General features: G+C 38.5%; 3 protein-coding genes across 3 annotated transcripts; 1 reads left to right on the top strand and 2 right to left on the bottom strand.

The window, feature by feature from the left end:
- Nucleotides 1-2,976: 2,976 nt before the first annotated feature.
- Nucleotides 2,977-13,185, bottom strand: LOC135793546 (uncharacterized). Its single transcript, XM_065304554.1, has 11 exons — nucleotides 13,029-13,185; nucleotides 11,828-12,195; nucleotides 10,542-10,666; nucleotides 10,370-10,480; nucleotides 10,143-10,311; nucleotides 9,458-9,826; nucleotides 4,092-4,373; nucleotides 3,789-4,024; nucleotides 3,570-3,731; nucleotides 3,320-3,519; nucleotides 2,977-3,259 (listed from the first exon to the last, which is right to left on the bottom strand). The coding sequence occupies exons 2-11, from the start codon at nucleotides 12,069-12,071 to the stop codon at nucleotides 3,127-3,129; spliced, it is 2,031 nt and encodes a 676-aa protein (XP_065160626.1). The 5' UTR covers nucleotides 12,072-12,195; nucleotides 13,029-13,185; the 3' UTR covers nucleotides 2,977-3,126.
- A 4,758-nt stretch (nucleotides 13,186-17,943) lies between these two features.
- On the top strand, nucleotides 17,944-21,653 carry LOC135794724 (uncharacterized). The gene is made up of 7 exons (XM_065306111.1): nucleotides 17,944-18,206; nucleotides 18,274-18,339; nucleotides 18,394-19,384; nucleotides 19,441-19,651; nucleotides 19,712-19,977; nucleotides 20,042-20,165; nucleotides 20,601-21,653. Exons 3-7 carry the CDS (start codon nucleotides 19,061-19,063, stop codon nucleotides 21,467-21,469), a joined length of 1,794 nt encoding a protein of 597 aa, XP_065162183.1. The 5' UTR covers nucleotides 17,944-18,206; nucleotides 18,274-18,339; nucleotides 18,394-19,060; the 3' UTR covers nucleotides 21,470-21,653.
- Nucleotides 21,443-22,452, bottom strand: UK114 (reactive intermediate imine deaminase A homolog UK114). Its single transcript, XM_065306172.1, has 4 exons — nucleotides 22,321-22,452; nucleotides 22,154-22,244; nucleotides 21,834-22,063; nucleotides 21,443-21,772 (listed from the first exon to the last, which is right to left on the bottom strand). The coding sequence occupies exons 2-4, from the start codon at nucleotides 22,216-22,218 to the stop codon at nucleotides 21,636-21,638; spliced, it is 432 nt and encodes a 143-aa protein (XP_065162244.1). The 5' UTR covers nucleotides 22,219-22,244; nucleotides 22,321-22,452; the 3' UTR covers nucleotides 21,443-21,635.
- Nucleotides 22,453-22,513: the final 61 nt, after the last annotated feature.

Raw genomic sequence — 22,513 nt, 5'->3', positions numbered from 1 at the left:
ATGAAAAGACGCACCTAATTAACTCAAGGATGCAAAAACCGGATAAAATATAATTTTTCACATTAACTCACGTTGCAGACAAATCTCGTTCAACAAATTAATATAGCCCTATAGAGAATTAAATTCTGCATCTCTAGACATTGCGCACAAATTTGTGTGAAGCTCCGTTCGCCCACAATATTGAAAAACGCACTTAATTATCTAATTATCTAATTCAATTGCGTATATCTCGTAAACTAAAAGAGATAGATAGGAACAAGTAGTAGCTCTATAATATAAGCTATTTAAGTTGGAAATCTAAGAGATAAAAACAATCATAAGAAAAAAATGGGCAAATGGGAGTCAGCTTTACATTCATCCACGAACGGTGTCCTGAACAGGAGTCACTTCTAGCGCTGCCCAAGTACGGTGCCCTGAATACAAGTCACTTTTACTGCTGCCCTCTTTTATACTAAGAGCGCAAGCGATCAACGGATTAAATATGAAAGTTTGGATAATTCTCTCTCAGGTAAATATCAAAAATACTTTTATCGAGGGGGTATATGCGAACAAAACTAAACAGAAATATACTGCATGCGATATGAGCAGATGGCAACGCGACATAAAAATGTTGGTTATACACAAACGTTGATAAATAAGTAATTTTTAGTGGATACTAGTCCCATAGGAATTATACAATAAATATAAAGAAACAAATTTCCTAGATTCTCCTAAAAATAAAAATGAAAAACCATTTCGTGAGATGAAACAAGAATTGTCCAAATTTTTGTTTATGAATTATTTTCAACCTCTCCTATTTTCCCAATTTGAATACCTTATCTTATAGAGAATTTTCCGAAGATTTAGAATCTTCAATCCGAAATAATTGGAATTGAAAAAACCGAGACAAAAATGGGATAAGAATGGTTAGGGCGAAATTCCGCTGAATTGCATCTTCATGTACAACTCTTGTGCTTGTGTAAGCGAAGGAAAAACAACAAAACAGTTAATTTTGAGACGAATCAGCCGGGTACGCGACTATCTTATATATTTGCAACACGCGGTGGAACGCGATAAAGCAAAACAATGTAAATACAAACTAATAGAGGACGCAGAAATTAAAACGAAATATATAATTGTATTATAAACTTACTCATGGACTCCAAGGCACGGCAAATACTGTAAATAAACAAAGAAAACACAAATTAAAACAAAAACATTTAATACAATTTATTAATATTATAATCACACAACGGAGAAAAACAAACAATCTGTGCTGTTTAGTTAAAAGTATCGAGACTTACACCAGCACAATTGGTCATCCCAATGATTATATCAAATCAACATGGGAGCGATACACTTAACCGGCATTTATGGACAGTAAACGCGCAAACAGTAAATTATATTAATAGTCGATTGATGATCGAATATAATGCGAATTTGGAAAGTAGATATCCGGACAAACAATACGAATCGCCTAAAATATTGGACCAACCAGATACCGGCACGAAACTGGCTGCAGACTGTGCAAGCAACGACGCGACAGTTTATGATAACAAAGAATAGATGCGCAGAGCCAGTGCGTCTATGGCACGCGACCCTGTGCGAGAATCGCTTTGGCACGTTACCTGCGATTGCCTGCAATCAAAACTAAACTAAGATGCGCCAACATGCGGCGTGAGGGGTCTCATGCTTTGCATTCCGGCGGATGCGATAAGAAAGTCAAAAGATAAGAAAAATAAGATAAGAATTAAGAATTCAATCGCTTCGCTTGAAGTGACAACACATGCCATGTAATTTTAAGCACATTTATGAATATAACAATCTATAAAACAAAAAATATGATAATAAAGAAAAACAAACGGCCGAAATAGAATCAATCTATGCGGTTGAGAATATTATTTAATTTACTTACTGGTTAGTACTGTAAAACTTCCATCGCAAACGGCATCCGTCGGCACGCCGCTCACGAACAAATACACAATATTTGCATTTCTCGAATATCTTATAAGCGATAAATCATTCGCGAGACAAAATAGACAGCAATAATTACTAAGAACACCGAAAGTAATACGCGTTACCGAATTAAATGCTAGGAAAGGAGAATCGTCGGATACCGCGAAACTAATTTTATTCTTGCAGCGTGAGCAAACGATACACGCGGCGCCATCACACGGTCGCGTATATAGTACAACTCTATACACGAATATCGTACGCGAATCACCTAACAATAAGAGATAAGAACAGACCGGTTGAATTCCAGTGTGGCGTGAGATCACAAGACTATTTAGACACCACCACACACAAACAATGGGCGTATATAATATATAGGTATATATTGAAACGTCTGCGTCCTGCAGCGCAGCATTGCGCTTGGTAAAAAAGGAGAACAATTCTAGGTAGTCATGAATGTAGCGTTACAGTTGCCAATTTAAAAACAGGCGCAGTTTCAGGACACGCAAACACTTGTCTGCCTCGACACAGAAATATTGGAAAAATGCAATATGATTTGATATTATTTACTCGTTACTCATCCAAACGATGTTTCAGCAGGTACGAAAGTGAATGGCAGTAAAATTCCAATTTCATTGCAGGGCAATTGAGAGAAGAATGAAGATCCTGTACACAAATAAAAATAGAAAGCAGATGCGCGTTTGATAAACACCACATCATTAACGGCACGCCACGTAAATACAACTATGATAACTAAAGTTTGCCAATAACCACGTTTTACCAAAATTAAAACCGCATTTGATGCGCATGAGCATGCATGTATGATCCGCTCGGGAACCGGCACAAAACTGCGACAATATAATGATAAACGTTGGAACGTCTACGGAAGACAAACGCAATTCGAATCGAAATCCAAAATCCTAACACTACTACATATACTACAATAATCTTATCATACACACAGCTACATAATAATAGAATAATTTAATCGATTATATCACGCAGTGGTGCTTATGTAATTCGCCAAGTAAGATTCATAAAGTGTCCCTATCGTCAGTCTTGAAATTTATTTATATATTCTCCAATTATATCAGTACTAAATCAAACGCATGCTAAAGTATTGAATAATAAATACTGAATAACGAAAACGTGGAAACTTATGTATAAAAATTATTTATAGAAAGACGCTCGATACTAGGCGGCAACAGCGTCGGATACGGTTGTAATAGTTTTAACTGTTTCCTCATATGGTCGCATACCCATCATTGCTTGAGGATGCTTCAGCAAGCGGTATGTGACAGCCCATGCCAATTTCGAAGGTACGAAACTACAAATAAAATAACAATGTATCCCATCTTACTACCGCGTATAAGTACAGATAACATACTTTTTCAACGGCAAGATATATCGTGCCCATCCTGGCATCGTCACAAATACTTCATTTCTACGCACGGCGGTAATCAACCGCTTTGCCACATCTCTAGGTGCCAGCATGGGGAATGTCCTCGGTTTGCAGCCATCAAACATGCCCGTGTTGATAAAATACGGACAAAGCAAAGTCATGTTTATTTTATGATGGCCATGACTCTGTTGAAAACAATAAATGAAATAGTTTTAAATCACAATTTAAACCTCACCTTTAATTCGGTGAGAAGACTTTCATGGAAACCCATTGTGGCAAATTTCGATGCACTGTAGTCTGTACATTTATAAGTACCCAGCATGCCAGTCAACGAACTCATCGTCACAATGTGCCCTTTACCCTTTTTCAGCATATCAGGAAGGAATGCTTTGGTTGTCTGTGGAAAACAATCTAAATAAATTACAAAACACAAACAAAGAAAACAACATTGTACCCAATAATGTGAAAGCATGTTGACTTGAAAAGTTTTCTCGATCATATGATCTGGACAATCGAGGAAAGTGTTTCCTGTCACAATTCCAGCATTATTAATCAAGACATCAACGGTGCCAATTTCGTTCTTGACCAGATCAGCGTTTTTATAAACATTGCGTCGATCGGATATGTCTACCACATAAGTGAAGATTTTGTAACCTTCCTCCTCGCATTTCTCTTTCAGTGTCTCCAATGCTAACAAATAAAAATAAAACGACGACAAAAATAATATCAAATAAACCAGTCTTTAAGGTGCAAATACCTGCTTCGTTAATATCCCACGCCACTACCTTCGCCTTGATCCTGGCCAATCTCAACGTCAACTCCTGTCCAACACCGCCCGCCGCTCCCGTAACAACCACAACTTTATCTTTCAGACTTTTCTGAGCACGCAAAAAGTTGGGCGTAAGGAATTTAACCGTCGATTCGGTTGTATAATAAAATGTCAACCATCCAACGACCACAAGCTCCCAGATAGAAGCGACGATGTTATAAAAACTTCGCCGGGCGTACTTTAAAAATCCCATGTTTTTGATGCGGTAAGCTGTAAAAGGTCAAAGGCATACAAACGAAAATCATTAGATTTTGCTTTCACTCAGCTCATTCTAAATTTAAAAAGTACTTAATAGCATTAATTCAAAATTATACTAAGTACATTTGCACACATTGAGCTAATTCAAACTTATCAGCAGATGCACGCACGCACTTCAGTTTCTATCTATAAATGTTCTAATTAAGAAGTGCGTGTCGGTAATGAGTTTGCAGTTAAAAACTTTAAACATCCAGTTCACAGTTGTTTACTTTTGATCAACAATTAAAACGCAACACTGATCATTTCATTCAGTGAAATATGAAAGTTTTTCCATGCATTTACCATAACTTCAGTTAAAAATTCGCTCAAATAAATTGAATAAACATTTGTTTAAAAAAGTTGTATAACTTACGCAATTCAATACAACGATCAATAAATCCCAAATTCGCCTTCGCCAAATTCAATTCGCTGAAGCCTCTGGGCAACTCGAAGAAATACATGTACCACTTTCAAGTCAACGACGCTAAACGACCAAAACAAACTGGTAGAAGAACTTCCTCGCGACCGAGAGTGAGCTGTGCTCCCGACGACCGCTCGAAATGCAGTGCGCGAAATTGCGCGTTCGCGTACTATTAAAGCCGTTACTTGGAGAGGAGTCGTCCATCCGCGACGAGTTGCGTTCGGGGCGGACGAAATGCATCGACCACGGTGGACGACGTTGAAGACGTTTTGACATGTTGCCCATGATTGAACATGCGTTCAAAGAACCGTCGAGAAATTGGAAAACCACTAGCGTTATTAGGAAAAACAGTTATAGCGCAGAATTTGCTGATCGATTGGATACGAAATAAAACAAAAATCCATCCATTCATCCATCCATCCGTCATTAAATGAACATTAGAAGTAATCGGAGAACAACAAAAATAAGCACTTAAGATAAGATAAATAAGATAAAAGTTCTAGTATTGTTTTAATTTACCTCCTATCCACATTTTTGCGTTTTTTGATTAATACTTGGAACAATAATGTCACGTTTGCAATGAAAATAATGTTGATTCGTAATTATCTGCTAATTGCCTTTATATTTTCAAACGTTTTATGGTTCTGTAAATATCAAGATTTGCATTTGATAATATTTAATGTGTAAATTTTCTATCTGTTTAATTTAGTTGTCATTTGCATCATCATCTTGGAAAGTTAAACTGTCCCAAAACGAAATTTGCATTAAAACTCGCATCCGACCAGCAATAAATACTGCATCTTAATAATATCGGTGCAAACACCAAGCCAAAAAAGAGACATCTTTTCTAATATTATGCATCTGATAATATTTACACATGATGACATCGCATCAATATTGAACAATAACAAGGTGTCAACTGCAAATATCACAAAGAATGTCGCCACCAAATTATAATACATAAACAAACATTCATATTTCTTGCGACTCTTATGAATGTTAACAACTGAAACCTGCAGAATCGGCATAGAATGATTTAGAAATCATTCTCGACGAATATTAATCATATGGCAATCAAATACGAAATTACAAAAGGAAAAGACCACCAAGGAGAATGATATTGAACTCCGCGAATGCACTTTATGATCATGAATAGCAATTCCCATTGAGTAGCTTGTTTGCTCGAGAGTTGAGGTCGCGGTAAAAGTAGAAATTCGCGAACGAACAACCGCGAGATAGCAAGTGCCGTTTTCTAAACGCATTTTTCCGGAGCCAGCCGCAGCACAAATGGTTTTCGTATCCACTATTATTAACTTTTCCCTGTGCATAGAATACACATCACAATAATAATGATATGCAAACAAGGCACTTATTAAAAAATGTTCTCAGTGATATTGAATTCAACAGCAAGCTATCGACAAAAAATTATGATCACAAAAATGGCGCTTAATGACACTAATCATTTTTGTGTGCATTAGAAATTTGCACATTTATTTATGTGCGTGATGCCGATTGTTTAGCACTAACGTTCGCGAGTTGCAAGAACAAAATCTTCGCGCAGAACAGAAAAAAGACGATGGAGAAGAGGAAGAAGTCGTTGGCCTGCAAACACGAGAGCGCAGAAATCGCTAGCATACAACATGCAGCCGCCAACGAAGCGCTGCTTTCACTTTCCATCCATCATTTGTTGCTGTACGTACACCTTCGCGCGCAGATCGAAAAGCAGGCTCACACTTTCTGTTAAATTTCGACAAATTTGTCCAATTCATTGCCACCTTGAAAAAAAGACATTAATAATCCCGACTTGTTGAAACAGCAATACGCGAAATGCATATGCTAGAAATTACCTAATCGGTAAAGTCAAGGCGTAGCCAGAAGACGAATGCGACAAACATTCAAAAATATACATAAAATTAAGTAATATACACATCCGACTTGAGAATGTTTGTATGATTGGTTCAACAAACTCAGATTCGACTAAAGGCAAGAAACCTTTTTTCAATTTAACATTTAACTTTTTGGTAAGCACTAAATTGGTGAAGCAAGGCACAAGCATTGTGTTAATTGAAGGCGGTGCGTATAATTGACACGTTCAAGTTCTACTTCGACACTGTGAGTCAACATTTGATTGAAAAAGAGGTTGTTGGTCGTGACAAGGGAATTTTATCTAAGTAAAAGCACTTGAACCGTAACTACAACCGAAAATAACTGAAGCAGAAGCCTATGTACGCATGTTTTGTTGAAAATTCTTTTGTTGTGGAGGTAAGCGACCGAATTTTCTTAATGAACCGCGTCGTAATTATTTTTCAATAATATACAATCACATCGAAAGTACGATAAAGTCTTAAATATAAACTCTTAGGATCCCAAGTGGGCAAATGGATACAATTACGTGACGTGCAATTGAAAATTTCTCTTTTCTATCCATCAATTGACTTCATGCTCACTTCAAGATGTTCAATTTTAAGACATGTACTACTCGTACCAGTCGATGCAAATGCACGATCAATTAACGCATGAAGTCTAGTTGTTTACAAGTAAACCACGCGTTAATCGCGACCTAAGCAGCGGCAAACTTGTTATTAGAAAAAAATAGAGCAGTGGAAATTAAATCAATGTAATTCGTCATTAACTACTGATAAAATACATTTGAAATAAAGTTTTTAAAAATACTCTACTGTTTACTGACCTTTCACTTCCATTGGGGATATTGGACTCCGCATATAAGTCATAATGGAGCAAACAAATAATAAGTAAGCATTCATATTCATACAATCTCTCTGAAATCTTTTTTTGTTACTCAAAGAAAGCAAAAAGATTGCCTCGTACGCAGCGAAAGATTGTGAACGAGATAAAAAAAGAAGAACACTAGCAGCAACGCGCTGAAATGCGTCATAGCTTCTTGTTTTCGTTTCTTTTTTGTTGTTGTGCTCGGTGACTCCTGCAGGTTAACTTATTTATAATACCAATCATTATCATACTTATACATTTATTATTTATTATTCGTTGCTGTTTCAGTCATTAAACCCCGCTGGCGATGTGAAACTTGATTCTATCCCATTATGTGTTAAGAATAATCTAGCAGTTAATTAGCTTGCGAATGCAATTATTTTAAACGCTTAAATTTTCCTCAGCGATTGCAAATTTCCTGCAATTTTCAAGCCAGCTATATCATTGCAATGATTGTAGTGATTGCGGCTGATTATGCCGAATGCAGTTTGTCATTGCATTGTTTGTTCTCGGTTGCAGCGACCTCATTCGAGACACGATTTACTCTGCGGTCGGTGATCAAAAATTTCTTTTTTGAATCATCACCGTAAAAAACGACGTGCACGCTGTTAGTATTTATAAGCATACAAGAATGTGTAACAGTATTGTTGCTGGAAATGAATAAAACTTAGTAAATAACAAGTATGAATTGAAATCGAGTGGAATTCAATCATATTCCTGATGCAGTTGCCACATGCGATCGAAGTCAATTGCTGTGCAGAATGCACGCCAGGCGATTAGTGAAATTTTGCAATCAACGACGAATAATAGCCGCGCGGCAATCAAGACGTCACGAAATGCGTTTGCAACCAAGCAACGCTGATTATGTCGCAGCACGAAGGTGTTCCAAGCGCCTTCGAAATACAATCATAAAAGAACACCACCGCGAATAAGAACGACGACCGATGCCGATGATTGGTGGTATTCTTAGCACTCTGATTACTGTTTGTTTGTCGTATTGTTTGTTGAAGCTGTCGAAGGTTCAGCGCACTGTCGCGCGATTGCCAAACGTGCGTGCCCGGTGCGTTTTCCGTCGCTGCGCGTAGGTAATAAGCACATTTAAATGGAAGAAACATTAGAAACGCTGTAATTTGTCGTTGCGATTTAATTTGCCGTCGCGCACCTGAAGAAAGTCCCCTAATGAAGCGTCTAGCGTTCGATTGGCGGTTGCGCGATGATAAGAGACAAGTAATTTGTTGAATAATGTTACTAACGAGTGCCATTACCGAGCTTGCGACATTCGGTCGAGGCCCACCGCATCAATAAACGAATTCGACGCTGATGCAAGCGAGGGGCATACGATTATTTGCTTTGTTACGAGCGTGTACGTAATTTAAATTAATTTAAATAAATAAGTGCGACACGACTACTTCAGGCCTTTTACAATGATGAAAATTTATGTGCATTGGCTAGTTCTATTCTTTCATTCGAGTTTAGAAATAATAAACTTCATTGTATTGAGATAATGTACCGTGCAGTTGCCATTTTAACAATTACACAGGTAAAAACCACAAAGTTTAAAATCAACACAGCGCTAGAAAATAAACAGTGCGTGCGAGGAGTTTTTTTTTTCAGTCGCGCGACGAATCAGTTTCTAAAGAAGTGGGGAATGATATAAACTTTCGAACGTGCATTCAACGTAGGCAACTGAATATACAAATAGAAGTTAGTCATTTTCAAAACACACCCACCTGCAAAAGTAAAATACAGTATTTATACACTAAAATTAAATTTATTTGCAAAAAACAATCCTATATCAACCCTTATAGATCGCTTGAAGCTGCTATGTTGTACTTTGTTCTCGATATAAAAGAAACATAAGAGTTATGGCAAACGCAAAAAAAATATTGAAGAAAGTCTAGCCCTTAGGGCTGACGCTCGACGACGCGCTGCTTTATGGTCTGCTCGACGACATTCCCGTTGCGCTTGGCAGGCATCGCCGGCACCTTCTTCGCCTCAACTGTAGGCGATGGAGAGTGCGGCGAAGCATCTGGCACCAAATTGCGTAAAAACATTGAAATGACGCCCCATGGCAGCATCCATTTCAGGAAAAACAGATACCGGAAAACGCCTGGCAGCATCACGAGCACCTCCTCGCGCTGGATGCCCAACACGATGCGATCGGCGACGTCGTTCGACTTCAAACGCGGCAAAAATCGCGAGAAGACATCGTCGAACATGCCGGTCGCCTGGATGAAGTACGGGCAGACGCATAACGTCTTCACGCCTCTGATTCCTGCGGGGAAACGATGTGTAATTCTCAGAAAAATTACCCATAAGTGCGACAAACCAAAAAGCTAAAACAACCACCTCAAATATGTGCAAAGCAGGCAAAGAAAAGCCAATAAAGCAGAATATTACAGAAACAAAAGTTTCAGGATCAAATCCAAGTAAAAGCAGTGCAAATTTCCTAGCAAAACAATCCAAGCAACCAAAAAAATCCCAAATCTCCTATTCGCAATCTTAAATATAAGCAAAAAAGCAGAAACTAACCAAAAACACCGAAATATACTTCACACCAATGCATAAAAGCGCATAAAATTATCACTAACCTTGTGCTTCCAGTTCCACCCTCAACGCCTCATCAAAACCAACAGCGGCATGTTTCGACGAGCAGTAATCCACCAATTTACCGATTCCCACATGACCAGCCATTGAAGCGATGGTGACAATGTGGCCGTGATTCTTTTCGATCATTTTTGGCAAGAACGCTTTTGTAGTCTAAAAAATATCAAAAATATACATAACACAGCTAAACATAAAATATTCCATATCGTACCCAAAAGTGCGCCACAATATTGACGTCGAAAGTTCTTTGGATCATGTGATCAGGAGTCTTCAGTAGGAACTCGCCGGAAACAACGCCAGCATTGTTAATCAGCATAGTTACCTACAAACACAATATTTTGAACTACAAGGTAACTAACTCATTTTGTGTGCGTTGTGTTTACCTCGCCAACTTCTTTAACAACCTGGGCAGCAAGACGATAGACTTCTTCGCGATCAGCGATATTACATTTGTAACCGTGAGCCTTGCCGCCAGCAGCCTTGATCAATTTAACAGTCTCATCGATACCTGAAAGCGAAACACACCCAATTTACACACAAATCTCACTGTTAATTCTAATTACACATATCATGCTAACTGCGGGCGAAATAATTATCAATAGAAGTTTATTGTCTCATCAATTACATCACGTGTTTATTGCCCAACGGTGTAGCCTTGGTCAAAATTTTTACATTTTAATGCGCTTGTAATGCGCCATCGAACGATGTGAACGATGCACATTTCCTACTTTCAATTGCGAGTGCAACATGTCGTGTAACAAGACAACTTTATGCACATGCGGAAGAAGTAAAGTAAGTAAGTAAGAGCAGCATCGAGATAAAATTAGTTGGATATTATGAATATTGAGAAATGGTGAAACGGAGAAATGCAAAATGATTGCTGAGTGCTGAATTTGAAAACAAATATGAGAAACAATTATGTACGATATCGCTAATTGCACATTAGCGATAGACACGTGGGATCTCATTAAAAGAGATCTTAAAGTTCGTTTTACCGGTTTAGTTTCCACTTAGTTGTATAATGCGCATTTTCACTTTCTATTAATTTTGCTTAATGCAGTTACAGTCGCAAGTTGCAACTTGCAGGAGTCTAGCTGTCGCAATCGGAAGCTAACATTGTAAAACAACCGCGATAACTATTGTAACGAAATTAATTGCCAGCCAGATAAACAAATAAAACAACGCGTGCTGCATTTGCGCCGTTTTTCTTTTCGCATACACGAATTGCACGTATTTGTGCAAGAAAAAAACTTGTTGCAATTTAAACTGCAGAAACTGTTTGTCAATAAATATTTACTGGTAAAAAATTTCTAGTTAATAGCATTTTGTCTAGGATAAACAACTTTATCTCAATATAATCCTATTCGACGAGATTGTAGTGCAAACAAGTTTTTTACTGCAAATAATCTTGTTTTGATCACACGTCAAAATGATACAAACTACAATTAAGGTCATTTATGATCGATTATTGACTATGAGAACCATAGTTATTATATCAGGAACAAAAAATATTTTGTTTAATTTGCGACATTCTTTTACTTTCACAGCGCGGGCAATAAAACTTCTGTGGCTGAGCAATTAACATCTCGAACGCATTTTTACAACTTGATTACACCGCGCGGCGTGATGAAATTAATGCTGGCTTTCGGAATAGAAACACTTCACTCACCGCTTTCGTTGATGTCCCACACGATCACGACGCAGCCGAGGGCCGCCAAACGCATGGCGACCAACCGCCCAATGCCGCTCCCTGCGCCTGTAATAAGCGCCACCTCACCCTCACATTTCTTGCGGTAGGTCTGCGGCAGAACCTGCTTGATGATGGCGCGTAGGCAGAAACCGATCGAGATCACCAGAAAACCAATCACGTCTATGATGGCCTTCAGTAACGATGTATCATTAACAGACACCATGATTCACCTCTCGTGATACCAGTGGATGTGAATAATTAAAGGGTGGTGGTAGGTAAGTAATAGGCACTTTTCTCTAAGTCGGTGTGGCTGACAAGTTATGTCATGTTATATCCACGCGTTCAGTCTGAAATAAAAGACAATACAGAGATTTATAGATATGTAACTGATAAAAACGTTCATGTTTTCGATGATATAATCAGCCCGTCATGCGCAATAAAATATTACTTAGATTGAGGAGTTATTAATATGACAAATAAATTCGTGAGTGTGTCGCAATGTTTGCACATTGCACTTTCTCCTTTACGACCTTTGAGAAACGCTTGGATTGTTCCTCTCGGCGGGTATATAATTCACGAAATAATAAATAATTTAAATTTCTTCCTAGCCGAAGAAGACGAATGGAAAAAATTAATGAACTTTTTTTGTCCGTAAGTGTTTTTTTTCTTCGGTTGTTGTTGTTTGGCACGCCCCATTGACGTCGATTCTCTAAACGAAAAAAATCGATAACGCGGTCAAATTTCCGCTTTTCCTTAATCGAACGCTATCATTACATTATATTACGCACCACGCGGTTACCGCATAAACTGAGCACGCATATAAACCGAACAAGTGAACAGCATCATTAGAAACCGCCACAGTATTGTTATTATTGGCAAACACACAACAAATACACGTCGTATTGTATAACCACCGCGTATGCATCTCAAACTCATTTCACTATTTTATTCTATACATAATTCACAATATTGAAATAATAGCAACACACACACACACACACACACACACACACACACACACACACACACACACACACCACACACGCGCGCGCGGAGAAATCATTGCGAATAAAATTTAAGTTCAAGTGAAAAGTTATAACATAAACGCGCGTCACGTCATTCTAATGACTTCTTAACGTCTTAAGCCACAATCACACACACACACACACACTGTACTCACTTATGAGCGAATACCGAATCTCCAGGCGAACTGGAACACGCACGGGTGGATGATCAACGAACAGCTCCCGATTTTGCTTACACAATCCGTATTTATAGCAAGTGCGACGCAAATGTAAATTTAATGCGAGATAGCGCCGCCGAAGCCGGCGAGATTGAGATTAGCGCGCTTGATATCACTGCAGTAATCACTCGGTAATTAGATATTAATTTTCACGAAAGTTACCAACCAGTTATTACTAAAAACACGCCGCCGCGGAAGAAAAAAAAATACCAAGAATTTATAGTAGGAAAAAACCTTCGGCGATTTTTTTTACAATGTATGCGCACATAATAGTAAAACTTTTATTATTTTGCGGTGTAGTATTAATATTTACATTTATGTGCGGTTTTATCATGCGAGTGGTGCTGAAAATTCAGTGGATAGATAACATGCAAGTTAATCGATGCGCAGCGCTCGAACAAAAATAGCGCTCCTGATATTCGTGCCACGAGAGTGATAACCTCCGTTAATTACCGCGATGGCTGTCTTGGCAATAACATTTGTCCATAATCGTAAATGTTATAATGTTACAAGCGATTAAACGCTCGAATGGCATCAACAAAGCAATATGTATAGCCGAGGACAAAGCGATGTGAATATTCTGACGCGTTAAAACGCCACAAGCAATAAAGTTTGTATTATAACAAGTATAAACAAATGACTTTGCTTGTAAAGTTCAAAAGCTTACCTTTTATACACGATTTTAAACAATTTATTGGATATTACTCATTTTATACCGAAAAAAAATGTAAAAAGTCAAGTGATATCGTAGAATTTAAACAAAATTTTATTAAAAATTTAAAAATTATTTTAATTTTTGCTGTGGAAGATCACGGACTTGAAAGATTTAAACTTTTGTTGCTTGGTTTAGTTGTTACAGCACCGTATAAAGAGAAAAAATGCAAATGAGTTGAAAAATTTCCGTCGCCGGCGTGAAATCGAAGAATTTTGTATTGCTACATAACACGAAGCCATCGTTAATACAAATTGGTTGTTTAACGATTGTTATTCTCGTTATTATGCAGCATCTCTCGCCCGCGTCCAACTAAACTCCACATATAATTTTATTCATCTTTCGATATTAATTGCACGCCCGCGAGAATTCACAACATGTGTTTACCTGCGACCGAAGTACAAACATTGTCATTTGCACATTTCAAATTCGCAATTGCCCAATTGCTCAATCGCAACACATGATAAAATCGGCGCATAATCAAAACACGATGGAGCGTAATGACGATGATGATGGCGCAATCGAAAACATTCAAATGTGGTGCGGATTTCAATGCCACACTAATGAGTTTTATTTGGTTCAGAGCGGCACACACGTTTGCTCCATCAATACGGAAGCCTATGATGATGAGTGTAAACTGGCCAAGGTTCACAGGTTTGACTAAATTTAAAAGCATTGTAATTATTTCTATAGAATAAAAAAAACCGACTTGTACTGTTCGCTAGTATTTTCTCGCATAAATCTAGTTTGATGTGTCTTAAAAAGTTGTCCGCTTTTACGGCGTAATAACTTCGATATTTGACACAGCGGCATAATGATTGAGGTATCATTAGAAAGGAAATTTACGCGCGTATCATTGCCCGTGTGCACCACATGCGTACGTGCAGGTGTTATCGAACAGTGAGGGCGGAAGTGGACGCCCGAAATCACATCACATTAGCTCACCTCAGAACCGAGGGCATGCAACAAATAAAAAAAATGTGGTAGCGAAATTGCTAAGAAATGATTATGTATGTTTCAAGGTATTGAAATTGCATTTTTTTATACTAATCTGTGTGATTTTACCGTTTTTATTGTGAAGTTCACGAATAGCGTCAAGGTAAAAGTTTACTTTACCCAAACTAAAATTGATTAAATTTGTGTATTCGTCGATTACCTTTCTAACGCAAAAGTTATTCAATTTCCTTATATATCACCCGATGTAAATACTAAATATGCATCTAATGTAATAAATTCTTGCACCGTGCGAGTGTACGAGCGTGAATGAGACGTTCGCACTGCCAATCTATGAGACACGACTGCAGTGCAGGTTTGCATGCACCTGGCAAATAGAAAATGACATCCTGTTGCGAAAAGTTATCTCGCTGACGAAAGCCCGCAAAACTTCGCGGCGCGCCGCGTTAAAAATATTATATAAAAATATTAACATTTGCTTATAATAGTCGCACGATTATTACAAGATGAGATAAAACTAGTTTTGATTAGTCGTTCGTTTTTCTTGCTCGCCGGTATAACATCTAAATATATGAACTTTCACATTGTACGTATACGTCGCGTGTTGGCTGAATGCAATTCATGCCTTCAAAACTGCACTAGGTGCAGCGGCTTTTATAACCGTTTATAGTTTGCGGCGCTCTCAACTCGTGTATCGCGGATTACCGAACGCAAAATGAAAATGAAAATATGAATCTAAGCAGCACGATGAAGAAATCGCATGCATGAAAACGAAAACGCGTGAGAATGTCGCAATTTTACTGCAGAAATGTATTGATTGCTTAAAACTTAAAGCTAAAACTTCGAAAATTTATGAAATCGTATACGATTATACGTTCTCCTCGATTTGTTTCGACTGCGTAACACAAACGATGCTTTAAACGAAGTAAATTTTGTCCACAAATCAATTTAGATGTTAGAAAAAAACGTCAAAATTGTCCATTTTGTGGTTTAGGCGAATTCGAGTCGCTTAAGTCCAAGTGAAACGAATTGGGAAAACCTTGAGTAACTCGCGACGCGTGAATTTACGAGTCAATTGCGAATTGACTACAATGTGACAACAAACGTTTGCGCAAACGACAACATTTACAATCAGAACATCTCTAATTTGCAGATGCCATTGAAGTGCACTTCCTGAATCGTTAATTGCGCCCGGTAAATACATTGCGAACAAAGTTCACAGGTGTAAAACTGCACACAAAGTACGCAAATTGCGCTAATTAAACGCACGGCGATCTCTAATTTATCCTAATTAAACTCTAAAACAATGTTATTGCGAGTTTAAATTAATTAATATATGGCACAAACAAATGACGCTCTTACCTTTAAATGTTTCTTTCTCGTTGCTCGCTTTGTATCCATACACTTTGGTCTTAATTTGATTCGAAATAGTTCTTGGGTACGTATGCAATTAGCAAGTCTGCGTGCTTGTGCAATTATTGAAAATTGAAATTTACGGCTGATCAAACAAGCGCGCCAACAAGCGAATAAACGCGCAGTGAGGTCCTGAACAATTTATGCAATTTCTGCATGCATGAGGCGGCTTACAGACAATTAGCACGTTCGATGCGATTGCACGAGACTCGCGAAACACGCTCACTTAATTAAAACTTAACGCCGCGATGACAGCACGCATCTGAGGACCGTCAATAGGTGTGTGTGCGATGTATACGTGTGTATTTTGAGTAAAACTTCACACTTTCTTTCGGGCGAATTTTCCGAAGAGCCGAAAAGTACGTGAATGTTTGTCCGGCCGCGCGAGGATCTAGCCGAGGACTGAGTGATTGACTGGCTGAATGAACCGCGAACGGCCAGCGGCCGGTGGCGCACCGGTCTCTGCACCTTCTATCATGTTATACGTCGTGTATAATGAGTAACTACAGGTAACTCACGCAAGTTTACACCAAATACGCGCAAAATTCGCATGTAATATGCAAAATACTACATGAAAAACGCTCAACTTCTTAATATTTCTTAAATTAAATCTTAAAAAAAAAAACAAAAAAAATAGCAACTTGTTCTTCTTTGGAAATTTTGCAGACACCATAACTTGATTTTCAGGCATTCCACAGCATTATAAAACGAACAAATAAAAAAATCTGTACGGGTTAAAGTTTCTTCGTCTAAAAAAATCTTGAACTCTGCGACTCCGAAGTTTCGGGCTGTTCACCTTGAAAATGAATACTTTTACAGGAATATCAAGTAGCGACGGTTGAAAAAAAAAATCCACACGCGCCTCTATCGAAATTCACTCATAAATTTCAGAATTATAGAAATTTCATAAATTATCGCATAAACTGTTCCAAAATGACGCTCAATTTACTTGAATTATTCACACTATGATCTGCCGCGATAAATATTTGAACTGATGTGCTGTTTAAAATTTTATTATTTACGAATCGATCGAAGGAGGATGATCGACGACGCCGCAGGAATTTCGTTTGTATCGTAGCACATCCTCATGACAACCACCATAATAGACCACTATTATCCTTTAGCTTGTAACATTTCACCCAGAGCACACATACATTTGACTCATCATCAAATCGCGCACGTGCGCAATAATAAAACGATTTAGAAATCAAATTTGTAGAAAAAAGTTCATGAAACCTGCTTATAATGAAATGCGTTTTACTAATATAGGTAATAAATGAGTTTGTGACAAGTTCGCGGTAGAAATGCGTGCGCATCGATGATTAATTCCCTTTTAATTGTCGATGCAAATCGCCTACACGCCTTCCCCAGAATTGTATAGTAAAAAGATCGATATGCGCACGACGCACTGGTCAATGAGTGCGAAATAAAATCGAACAAAAAACGCACCGCTGCATGTCAGCCGGACACGGTAATTGTTTGTGTGCATTTAATGTTAATTGCGTAATTATTGAACAATTATGTAATTATGCACATTGAGATTGCGTACGCACAGTGAAACACTGTGGAAATTATTGCGTTATTATGCAAGACGACAAGAACCACCAGCAAGGCAACAATAATTAATTTAAGAATAAATAAAATACAAGAAAAATGTTTTCTTAAAAAAAATTAAATTGCGTTAAATAAGTTGGTGTGAAAAATAATAATATTCTAATGACTGTATAATTAATTAAATAAATATTTAGTAAAATTATTCGAACTTACCTTGTCCGGTAATGATTCAAATGGCGGGTTATACCATTTAGTCCCCACCAAGTGGCACACGCATGGCGCGAGTCTTGTGCCTCGCCACCGGTGCGTTTTCGCATTGTTTGGTTAGGTCTAGTAGTCCGTGCACCCATAGAATAAATGTAGTTAACACCTAGGAAAGCAGTGGTTGAACTGAAACAAAAGCGCAACGCTTACGTTTGTTGCCATAGCGACGAAACAAACAAAAAACAAAATGGTTCGCACTGTCGTTTCAACGATAAAAAGTAAGTAACAACACGGCGCGATTTCAAATCCACGAAGCTGTAACTTAATCCAAAACATTGATTCCAGCAACTGGTGGTAAGAAGACCGCTGGAAAAATTAGTACCAGTTCAACTACTCATTCTTCAAGCAGATGTAAGTGTGTTAAAAACTTATTAACCTATTTTTATTTTTGAATTATTTATGCAGCAATCGGGGGTAATAAATTGGTGCAGAGACCCATCCCAGAGTGGCAGAAACCAATTGGAAGTTTTTTTAAGAAACCAGAAGTGATGGGAAATACAAATACGAATTTAGCGGATGAATACAACTGGGAAGGATTAAGTCATCCGAAAACTTTTGAAATAGTAAAGAATACTGTAACAAATGCAACTTCCTCCACTGCTGTAAGTAGTTCTGATGATGGTGTGATGGAAGTAGAACCACCTGAGCCATTCGAATGGACGGAAGCCATGGAAACGGACAAGGAAAATCAACAACCTATGTCAGTTGCAAATGATGAGATTAATGTGGGAGCATCCACTTCCGAATCGGCTCGAACCACTCCAATTGCAAAGAGGAAGTGGATTCCGCCGCTGAACGCCGTGCCAAAGAGACGTAAGACTGAATGCAACTTCCAGTGCCTGGAGAACTTCGAGAAAGAATTCTCTGACCGGAAAGGCGCCTAAAAGGTCGTAAAGTTGATTGTGTTATTAAATTTAATTGTCCAAAGTAGTATTACTATAAAATCACATTCTTGCAACAAATATTTTTACTTGCATTTAAATGCTATGCTATTTTAAGTCATTAACTATTACGAATAAAATACTTAAGTAATTGCGTATAGAAAGTTTGCTCAGTTTTTCCACGACATTCAATGGCAAACAAAAAGATTATTTTGTGTTTTCTCTGTGTTGTCGCAATTTGTTCCTCAAAATGGAACAATCAAGAACGTAATATCTACGATAGGCCTACAAATGAGGATGAATATCCTCACATTTGCCAAAGACCATGCCAAAACTCTGAGCCAATGGTCTGTGAGTATCTTTTCCAGGTTGAATGGTATTACACCATGAGCAAGGCATGTTATAATTGTCCAATGGACAAAGAAGATTGCTACCGGCCCGATTGTGTGATTGGGACAGGAGTGGGCAGACCTATTGTAACAGTAAATCGGACAATACCTGGACCATTAATTGATGTAACATTTGAAGAAATTCTCGAAAAGTTAAAAAGTTTACAAATCAAATATTTCAGGTGTGTCTTGGTGATAAACTACTGATAACTGTTAAGAATAAAATGTTAGGTGAGACTACATCAATCCACTGGCATGGGGTTCACCAATATGGCACACCATACATGGATGGTGTACCATTTTTAACCCAGTGTCCCATTCATAGTGGTACTGCTTTCCTCTACAATTTCACAGCTTTATCACCTGGGACTTTCTTCTACCATTCACACACTGGTAAAAATTAACGCAGAAATAATACAAATATAAGTTATGATTCTTTCTGATCATGTTCAGGTATTCAAAGAGGTAATGGTCTCTTTGGATCCCTGATAATCAGAGATCCCAAAGATCCATACACCAGGAATTACACACATGATCTTCCAATGCATGTAATTAACCTCAGGGATTGGTACAATGATATTCAGGAGGACATGTACCTGCACTATGTGCATGCAGGCGCACATGATTACCCATCGTTGATATTAGTAAATGGCATCGGTTTCAATAATTTCACAAACATTACGAATGACGCGACGATTGCGAGGTTTAATGTGGTGAAAGTGCGTAGAAATGGAATATGAGTTGTGGATAAACAAAACAAATCACGCCTAATGTTTCTTTCAGAATAACCGATATCGTTTTCGTGTTATAAACGGCGCATTTCGCGATTGTCCAGTGGAAGTCAGCATCGACAATCATGTTTTGGAGGTTATCAGTAGTGATGGATATGAGATCGCGCCGGTTGTAGGTGAGATGTTGTAATAATGTAGTAATTGTTTGGTTGAGAACTTACTACTGTTGCATGGGATGATGTCTCGTTGGGGGAAGGCATTATCACTGCATTTCACATCTTTTCACTGTTTATTTACACTTAATCTAGCGAAATCAGCCGGGATGTTGGATACACATCCTGCTGATGAGTTAGTTTAGTTAGTACTTGTTGTAGGGGGCGCCACATGCGCACTCAGTAATAAGTCATTCAATATTTGAAGTTATTGTATGCAACCACCCCGTTTTACAATTGGTTTGTTTAAAAAACGAAGTTGAATTTCTTTGTTCTCAGCGGGTTGAGAACCAGGTTGTCAGATAGAATCCTGCTTACCCCCACCACTTTCTGCGGGTAGCCCGCAGGTAAAAAGGTCAACAATTCTGCTCTTGTGCACTTAATTCCCATTGTTCTTAGTTGATACCCTCACGACATTTTCCGGTGAACGCTATGATTTCATTCTAACAACCAACAAGAAACGTCGCAACTACTGGATACGTTTCCGCGGATTAATCAACTGCGCGCATCATCAAGCCTTTCAGCTAGGTGTCCTCCACTACAAAGGCAGCCCTAAAGATCAACTCCCAAAAGGACCTTTACCAACTTATGAAAATTCCACGCCTCGTAAACAAATTCTGAACCCGTTTAACATCGGAGAAGAAACACGCGGACCTATCATCGCCTCCGAAATGCGATCGTTGAGTCCAATTGAACCAGAACTCCTCCAAGAGCCTGATTACAAATTTTACCTGGACATGGACCTGAACAATGTGTCCAACCCAGCGTATAACTTGTATCCCTCGTATGGTTTTCACCAAGTCGCCAAAAACATGAGGACTACCACGCCGCAAATCAACAATATCGCTTTTGAGTTCCCCGAGAGACCGCTAATCACTGATCCAGACCAGGAAACATGCAATGCGACTACAATGCAAGGAAAAAACTGTAGTGTGGACTTTTGTCACTGTACGCATGTGATTCAACTAGAACTAAATAAATCAGTTGAATTGGTCCTGATTGATAACGGATGGACCACAGACGCTGGACATCCGTTTCATTTACACGGAATGTCTTTCAGGGTGTTAACCTTACGGAAACTAGGAACATGGACAACCAAACAAACCGTCATTGATCTTGATAACCAGGGATTGATAAAAAGAAATTTTGATCATCCGCCGATTAAGGATACGATTATTGTGCCGGATGGTGGATACGTCGTAGTGAGGTTCATCGCCAACAACCCAGGTAAAAAACGCATCCGTGGTATAAAAAACTATTTACTATAACACTAAAAATCAAAATGGCGATTCGCAGGCTACTGGCTCTTCCATTGCCATATTGATTATCACACGGAAATGGGCATGGCGCTGGTGTTTAAAGTCGGAGAAGATGGCGACATACCTGTTCCGGAGGGTTTCCCCAAGTGTGGGTCCTACCCGTGACGAGTATTGCTTACATCTTGCTAGATAAGTCGAGGACTTCCGTGGAGACATCACCGCATGCAGCGATTGCTTCAATTTCAACTGTTGCGCCCGCTGGAAGCTTGCCGACTTGGAATGTGGACCGAGCTGGAAAGTCCTTGGTGAAAACTAATAAAAAAAACAAATATGAAAATAAAACGAAACAAATACTAAGAATAACTAGGATTACATTGTTTGTAAACTTCATTAACCGCCGCAAAGTCATTGATGTCGTTGAGCATGACGGTGCTTTTGATGACTTTATCGAAACCCGAACCGGCTGCGGCCAGAATGTTCGCCATATTGGTGAGCACCATTTTAGCTTCAACTGCGGCGCCGCCAGTTACCAATTTGTTCGTTTTCACGTCCACTCCCAAGACTCCCGATAAATAGACCACATTGTTGAATTTGACTGCTTGACTATAATAAACCACACGCAAATTTATACAAGCGCCATTTTGTATTCATGCATTACATGTTTCATGCATGCAAATATAATAAAAGTATTACTTGTATGGTCCAATCGACAAGGGAGCCTTCGGTGTGCGAATCAAAGTACGGACGAGTTTCGACATGTTTACAAACAACCGCTACAAAAAAACTAAAACAATCGACGTTGATTCACTAGATGCAAGAAAAGAAACTACATTAATACGACAAATAATAAGAATACTTACAGATTATGTGTTCTACAACGCTCGCTGTTTGCGCAACGATTGTGATATAATCCGAATAGAATTATCAAATCGACGCATAAACATAAATCAGGCGCGTGCGCACTCTGCTCCGCGATAACAGCCATCCATTATCATTAAATATTTTTACAACTCCACGGCGTAAACAGGAGCAGACGTTTCGAAATGCGCACAC

The sequence above is a fragment of the Atheta coriaria genome, unplaced genomic scaffold (genome assembly GCF_025399875.1).
Source record: "Atheta coriaria isolate IRGN ID8LTWV9N9 unplaced genomic scaffold, Caltech_Dcor_3.1 hic_scaffold_1_pilon, whole genome shotgun sequence".
NCBI lineage: Eukaryota > Metazoa > Arthropoda > Insecta > Coleoptera > Staphylinidae > Dalotia > Dalotia coriaria.
Note: the sequence above shows the minus strand (reverse complement) of the source record. Positions and strands in the feature narration are given on the sequence as shown.

Excerpts from the sequence above, each read along its gene's own strand:
- LOC135793546 (XM_065304554.1), bottom strand. The coding sequence starts at position 12,071 with ATGGTGTCTGTTAATGATACATCGTTACTGAAGGCCATCATAGACGTG. Across the intron at positions 10,481-10,541 it reads TTGTTAAAGAAGTTGGCGAG|GTAACTATGCTGATTAACAA; the intron begins GTAAACACAACG and ends TTGTGTTTGTAG. Across the intron at positions 10,312-10,369 it reads ATATTGTGGCGCACTTTTGG|ACTACAAAAGCGTTCTTGCC; the intron begins GTACGATATGGA and ends GATATTTTTTAG.
- LOC135794724 (XM_065306111.1), top strand. The coding sequence starts at position 19,061 with ATGGCAAACAAAAAGATTATTTTGTGTTTTCTCTGTGTTGTCGCAATT. Across the intron at positions 19,385-19,440 it reads TACCTGGACCATTAATTGAT|GTGTGTCTTGGTGATAAACT; the intron begins GTAACATTTGAA and ends CAAATATTTCAG. Across the intron at positions 19,652-19,711 it reads CTTCTACCATTCACACACTG|GTATTCAAAGAGGTAATGGT; the intron begins GTAAAAATTAAC and ends GATCATGTTCAG.
- UK114 (XM_065306172.1), bottom strand. The coding sequence starts at position 22,218 with ATGTCGAAACTCGTCCGTACTTTGATTCGCACACCGAAGGCTCCCTTG. Across the intron at positions 22,064-22,153 it reads TTGTCGATTGGACCATACAA|TCAAGCAGTCAAATTCAACA; the intron begins GTAATACTTTTA and ends GGTTTATTATAG. Across the intron at positions 21,773-21,833 it reads TAATGAAGTTTACAAACAAT|TTTTCACCAAGGACTTTCCA; the intron begins GTAATCCTAGTT and ends TTTTTTTATTAG.